The sequence below is a fragment of the Lottia gigantea genome, assembly GCF_000327385.1.
Source record: "Lottia gigantea unplaced genomic scaffold LOTGIsca_23, whole genome shotgun sequence".
Classification (NCBI taxonomy): domain Eukaryota; kingdom Metazoa; phylum Mollusca; class Gastropoda; family Lottiidae; genus Lottia; species Lottia gigantea.
In genome coordinates this window covers 3,037,635-3,044,859 of record NW_008708645.1, presented here as the reverse complement: position 1 = coordinate 3,044,859, position 7,225 = coordinate 3,037,635, and the positions used below count along the sequence as shown (strand labels likewise).

The window sequence follows — 7,225 nt, the reverse complement described above, 5'->3', positions numbered from 1 at the left end:
AACTTTAATATTTGAACGCGTTCAATGATACAAAAAAATAGAGCTATTCTGCAATTTCACAAATAAATGAATGCCATTTGTGTTACAACATATCCGAGACAATATTGTGGAAGATCCAAAGTGATAACGTACATCACCAATGTTCATAGTTTCATCGACGCCAAGGAAATTCATGACATTCATTACTATTTCGAAGCTGATACATGTATTCCAATTCATATCAACAGTATCGGTAAAGGGACGCAAAAAGACAAGAAACTTACTTTCAAGGAAGTTCCAGTGTGAAGGCATTTACTTATAATTCCGTTAAAATTATGAAGTATCAATCCAATATGAATATTATCCATATACACAATTGTAAACAAATGTATCAAAGACTTTTAAGAAATATCATCCAACACACAGCAAAACAAACGTCGACATTTTGTCACGTGAAGGACAAATCAGGTCAACTATCAAAACATGCACGTGCTATTTTGAATACTATTTATAGAGCCTACTGCCGTACTTCCTTGAGTAAATATAATTTAACTGATAATTTCAACATGAATTGGCATATCGACTTCAAAGTACTAATAGTAGTCAAAAGGTGCGAAAAGACGAGGTGCGGTGTCCGGTGCGGTGTACGGTGCGGGATTGTCGATAGAGTAGCAAATAGAAGGAACGAATCGTGTCCGCACGATGTCCGGACCCGTACCTCTTGTGTTCACTTCTTCTATTTTCGTTTGAATCGATTATTCCGCATCGGACACCGTACCTCGTCTATTTGCGACTTAACAATGACTTTGCATTGGTAAAACATATACATATTTTAAGGACAATTTTAAGTAAAAAATTTTTACATATCAGAGTGGAATTTTAATTAAAAAAAATATGACTGAATATATCACAACTATAATGTACATAAAAAAATTTTGCTAAAGGAATACTACCTCTTAGAATGGACATACAATTTACAGTCTCAAACTTGGTAAATAAGAGTATATATTTATTAGTTGGATCTACCAGGCGCCATGATTAAAGAATAGATTCCCTATATATAAGACAGTATATCCACTAAACTAAATAATTTTTGAAAACCTTTGCTAAGAGTGATTCAAAACTACTTAGTTTAATGGATATATTGGATTATAGTTATGACACCAGGTAACTCCACTAAATTTCTGTGTTTTGGTCATCCTAAGGGGTATTATACCTTTAAAATTCTCATAAAAGCGTCTTGAATTTCAGTTCAAATATTCGAATCTCAGCAACTACATTTTCCTTTATAATAATAGCACATGAACTAGTAGGCATCGGAATTCCATAGTGTTATACATACAACTCGAATTTTAACGACATGGTTTCCTCACAAAGACACATTGGATTATGGTTTTACAATGTACCAGTATAACTGACATGACCATCTGAATGGCTGAATTACAATTAAATCGTCATCATATATTGAGCACATTAGCGAAAAGCAAGTGTCAGATTCTGAAATCGGGAAAACCGGATACAGAAAACAGATATAACACAGCAGACATTCTAATTGCAAGAACACAGTTTCCGTCAAACGGTCCACCGCGAAAGAATTCGGCAACTTTTTGCATTCTTCTTTATATTGTGGTGTGTTAGGGCAATTCAAAATGTCTACTATGAAAGTTCCGCTAACGCTCTGCATCATTAGGAAAACTGCCGAGTTGTGCCAAATGGTGGGGATCTTTGTAATGAACGTCCCTGAGATGTTGAATGGGTGTCTGGGTGAATTTGGGTTCCAGCGATTCTGCATTCACCTTCGCCAACTGTTTTTTCATCGATATGCCCGAGAGCATAATTGTCTTTCTACTTTCTGGTCACTCTCAGCATATATCTGACGCAATGAGGTTTTCCATTCAACGATGCTAACCAAAACCGTGATGGATGTTATCCTTAATCTGTAATATAAAATAAAAATACATGCTTTGAGGTCGGAATAAACGATGTACGGTGTCCTGTGTTGTGTACTGTGCGGAATAATCGATACGAACCACAATAGAAGAAGTGAACCAACGAGGTACGGATCTGGACACGGTGTGGACACGGTCCGGACACGATTCGTTTCTTCTATTTTCTACTGTATCTCATAGCGTACACCACAACGGACACCGTAACTCGTGTCTAAGTCTAAGTCCACGTCGTCTAAGTCTATGAATAAGTTTAGTATTTCTGAATATATACCTGAAAAGGTTTATTTCTTTATTGGTTCATATCGTGCTGCTAGGCTTACATAGGCTCGACCATTGGAATCAAACCACATCTGTAATATACAAATCATGAGCATGGTTACAGGTGAACTACTTGCTAAATATGGTCTGTATTAAATCGTAAGGTGATAATTACTTATATTTACTATAAAATCTTTCAAATAGAACTTCAGTTTTGGACTATCTTTGGGTAACAGATAATAATAATAACAACAGAAAAATAATTTATGAAAATTGACAAGGTCGTTGAATTTAATGCATATATGGTACCTAACTTGTAGAATAATTAACAAATGAAAGAGTGTTTGTGTTAGAAAAAAGTGAAAATCAGGTGTAGTCTAAAGTGTGGTGGCAAACCCAAGTGGTTGGTGCTGCTTAGTGCAATTGAACCAACTTAGACAAAATGTTTGACACTTAACCTACATTAAAACCAAGCCCATCTCAATGAAACGTTGGTAAAGCAAACAGGTCCGTAGCCAGACTTGATTGTTTGCAAGTAATATATCCGGAGGGGAAATGGTGTATATAATTGAGTTGCAGTAATGGAATTGTTCGGTGGACAGAATTTTTTCAGGGGGAGCTATACATTTTTGTCCCCCTGAAAGCAAATTAATTAAATTCAGACAAATTTCGCTGAATATATTGAAATATGGACTTGCATGAATTATTAGAAAATGATAAGAAAAACAATAATGAACGTTAAACATCAAAATATTAAAAAGGTGAACATTGCATTAACATTGGTATTTGAAAATTAAAACAAATTGCATATAGTGATGTGTACATTGGAGGCAATGTCGAGTCTTGTATTTGTAAATTTTATAAGATAAGTGAATTTGTGACTAAAATTCCATTCGTGATGTCTTTATATACCCCATTAGCAATGGATGGTCCTCCCTGACTATCATCTAGAAGTTTTTTCTTCGTAGAATTTTGTTCACAATTGTTCATCTCGACAAATTGCTTCATCTTTTTATCACTGATGTTGTAGCTTGCGAATTTATCTTTTTGTGCCTTCAATTTTCGAGGCAGCACTTTCCTAGCTTGGGTTTCCTGTGCGGCGTCGCTGGTGGGTTGATCATCAGAATCGTAATCTACGGCTGGCAAACTTGTATGATGCTTTCCATCCATAGTTGGTGTGTATTCGCTAATCTGAAGGAATTGCTTCTTAGAGGATGTAGTATTGTCAGTGGATGGTTTGACATTCAATGCTGGCAACTGATTTGATGTGTTATCTGATTGTACCGTTATGTCCTTATTTACGACAACTCGCAAGCCGTGTTTATACATATAGATGGAAGGCATCGATATGGGCGTTTCTGCATAAGCATGAGTATCCTTTTTGACTGTATATTCTAGTCGTGGCGATTTGAACTCCTCCGTTGGGAAGTAAAGTTTCTGTCGGTACGATGATTCTCTTCTGATGCTTTTAGGCGTTGATGGAGATCGAGAAATATCGCTGAAGTCATTTTTCACCTGAAAAACGTCCGAAGCTGAAGACGATTTTTGTGGAAATATTTTTCTCTGTCCTTCAAACCTCTCGGGTATTTTTGCACTGTCTGCCTTAAAACTATAACACATCGGTTGTGGGAATTGAGACGTATTGGTTTGTGATTGGATTAATACGGGTCTTATCTTGCCGGGCGGGTTGATGTTTTCACTAACAGAGACGAACCTATTTTCCGCATGACGTGATTGACTGTTGACATCTCGGAAAGGATTTTTGCTTTTAAAAGGGTGGTTGATGCCTACTTGTCGTTCTTTTTCTAATTCATTCATTCTATTTAACGGACTTTTTCTGGTCGTCGGTTTCCAAACTTTTTCACCACTGTTGTTAACTTCAGATATTGGTAAAGAGGGTACGGATTTGACCACAGGAAATTCGGGAGATGTTATAATTTTCTTGTCACCAAATCGAGTATCCGGATAGAAAGGTTTGTGGAAACCATTTTCTGGCCTTGTGCTCACGGAAAGGTCGGGTTTGGGACTATCTTTAGCACAAGACGAATCACTAATTGGGTCACTATAAGAATCACTAAGTTCGTTATCCAAATGATCATTCTGTGGGCTAAATGTTGCCAAAGCTGCATCTTCTTTGCTGGTAACGTTAGTCGAGCCTTCATTGGAATCGGATAAGCAGAGCATAGGCATCGCAATCTCTGCGTTGTCATCGCTTTGTTCGGATGCATCACTATATTCCGATTCGTTTATAGAAGTATCACACTGGAAATTAAGAGAACACCTATTCATAGCACTGGGTGAACATAACATTAAATATAACTAGCATTAAATAAATATAACTAGCATTAGATCAATATAACCAGCAATAAATAAATTTTACTAGCATTAGATCAATATAACCAGCAATAAATAAATTTTACTAGCATTAGATCACTATAACTAGCATTAAATAAAAACTACTAGCATAAGATGAATATAACTGGCATTACATGAATATTACTAGCATTAGATCAATATATAACTAGCATTAAATGGATATTCCAGCATTGGATCAATATAACTAGCATTAATATTACCAGCATCAGATAAAACTACTGCAAGATAAAGCATTAAAGTAAATAAAGTATATCAATATAGCATTAACAATAATCAATATAGCATTAATCAATATAGCATAAACTAATATAGCATTAGCATCATCATAATTACCCTTTCTTCCTCTGTAAATGTAAAAATATATGATTTGCTCCAGAAATACAGATACCAATGTTCAAAGCTTTGTCTTGATGAACAGCTTCTTCAGCTCCGGAGGCTCACGAGCCTTTGAAATGAATCCGCCATACAACCAATATTTCCAACCACGCCTTCGACCAATTAAAAATAATACCGGTCTGATATCTGAATAGATATATGGCAGATTCATTTCAACGGTACGTGACACATGAGAGTTAAAGATGGGTGTGCGGAGAACAATGACTTTCTAATAGTTATATAGGCGTATATATACTTGGTAGCTTGTGGACATACAAACGCGTCACGTGCAGTAACCAATTTGCCTATCAGCCATTTTTAGCGAAAGACTGTTGAGAGCTTTTTTTTATAAACTATTGATCTCTTTGCAAAGAACACACAACGATCAAAATTCACTATTATTAAATAATAGGAACTTCACGACGGATGATCAATTAACTTAAAAAAAAATCCATTTACCTTTTCTAAATATTGAACTGATGCCTTTAACTTATCTATTGTTCTTGGAGAGTTGATACCTTTAACTGGACTTAGTATTCTGAATTAGAGCATAACTATAACAAGAAGTTTAAGATACAATACACAACTCTTAGAGACGGCAATATGGTGGCTGAATTAGGACAAATTTGTGCGCAGAGGGATTCTTATCACTTACGATTGTTGCTCTTCAGAGTGCTATATAAAAATTAGAATTTTGTAGGCCTTAATGGGATTAAACTGAGATTTTCTTGATTTTTAATGTATATAAGTTTGGTTCTATATGCTATTCCAATTTCCTGTACGAAATTTTGAGAGATCATGACGTCACTATCATTCAGCTGTATTGAAATGGTACAAATCTGGAATATCCCCAAATAGAAGTCAGCAAACATCTGTTGAATCACTTTCAGAAAAGTAAATAATCTTACCGGTTTTCTGGAGGTGTGTTTTGGGCTACCTGCTTGTTGGTTTGTGTGTCCATATGTTTACCTTCATCGGCATTATAATCATTATTATACACCGTATCCGATAGCTTGGTCAACAGGGACGCACCTCTATTGGTGTAACTAAACGTGGCCGGTTTCGATTCGCCATTCCTTGTAGGTGAAGACGTAGTGGTCGTTCGTAGATGCTTGTTTTTATTCACTTTGCGGATCCTTTTAATGTCTAAACATTCATTATTTTTCGGAATGACCGTATTTCGTAAACAAACACATTCCCTTCTATACTGTTCTATATACTTTTTCGTATCTTTATAATGTTTAAAATGAAAATAATGTCGATCTGATGGATTTATTCCACATTGTTCTTTCCACGATATCAACTCTCTGTTCAGATCCCTAGCACTGTCAGTATTAGATCGTTCAATTTTTCTCAGAGTCACTGCCCCGTGTGGTATCCATCCACACATATCGAACGCATCCTCCTTTTTCGATTTCTTCTTTGAACTTTTGAATTTCTTACTTATTTTACCATCTATAAAGTCGCGATAGATAAATTCGTCATCTGTAGCGTTCAGAATCTTTTTGATTTGATGTTCTAAATTAGCATTATAGTGAATATTTTCCAATGTATCCGCCATTTTTCACGTTTAAAACTATGACCGTACTTGAACAGGTTCATATTACCTATGATTTATATGTTAATCAGTATGATCACAGTGATTATTGGGTCAATAATATTACATAGTTTAAAGTGATATACACCTGTTGACATAGTAGGGATTTGCTTGGTGAATGGGCATTTGTTGAGTATGTTGTATATAACATGAATTTAAATAACTCTAATAAATCATGACAATATTTAAAACTGATATGGACCTGAAGATATGATTAGTTAAAAAAAATAAATGGGAGAAAGAATTAAATTTCCGATTTCTTTACAAAATCGAAATACTGACAATAAAACTTTCAGAGGCGTCGTTGACATTATCCCATAGTTATCATCAAGTTGACTGCAGACAAATTAGTTGCCAAATTTAGATTCTCAAAGTTATACAAAGAATTGATCTTTATCTGCTGGGAAAGTAGGTATTTAAGCTTGTCCACATTGACAGAAGAAGTATTTGGAGTGATCTCATTGCTTGATTTTTATTTTTAGATAAGCCTAAAATCTCGAAAAGAAAATTATAGCCTATGAGCCCATCTTTAAAGTATTCAAGTCGGTGCAGGTTTTACCCTTATTTATATATACAGTCATATATAACATAATCCCCAGTTAGTTAATCGTAAGATATGCGATTTTTTTACGCTTCATTAATATTACTTAAAGATAAATCACATAGCAAGACTTGGTGATAGACGTAGTGA

General features: G+C 35.2%; 1 protein-coding gene across 1 annotated transcript; it reads right to left on the bottom strand.

Annotated features, from left to right (window-relative positions):
- Nucleotides 1-2,209: 2,209 nt before the first annotated feature.
- LOTGIDRAFT_160186 (hypothetical protein) lies at nt 2,210-6,498 on the bottom strand (the record flags this gene model as incomplete). Its single annotated transcript, XM_009055061.1, has 4 exons — nt 2,210-2,278; nt 3,099-4,448; nt 5,397-5,475; nt 5,846-6,498. 4 exons carry the CDS (start codon nt 6,496-6,498, stop codon nt 2,210-2,212), a joined length of 2,151 nt encoding a protein of 716 aa, XP_009053309.1.
- Between the last annotated feature and the right edge of the window lie 727 nt (nt 6,499-7,225).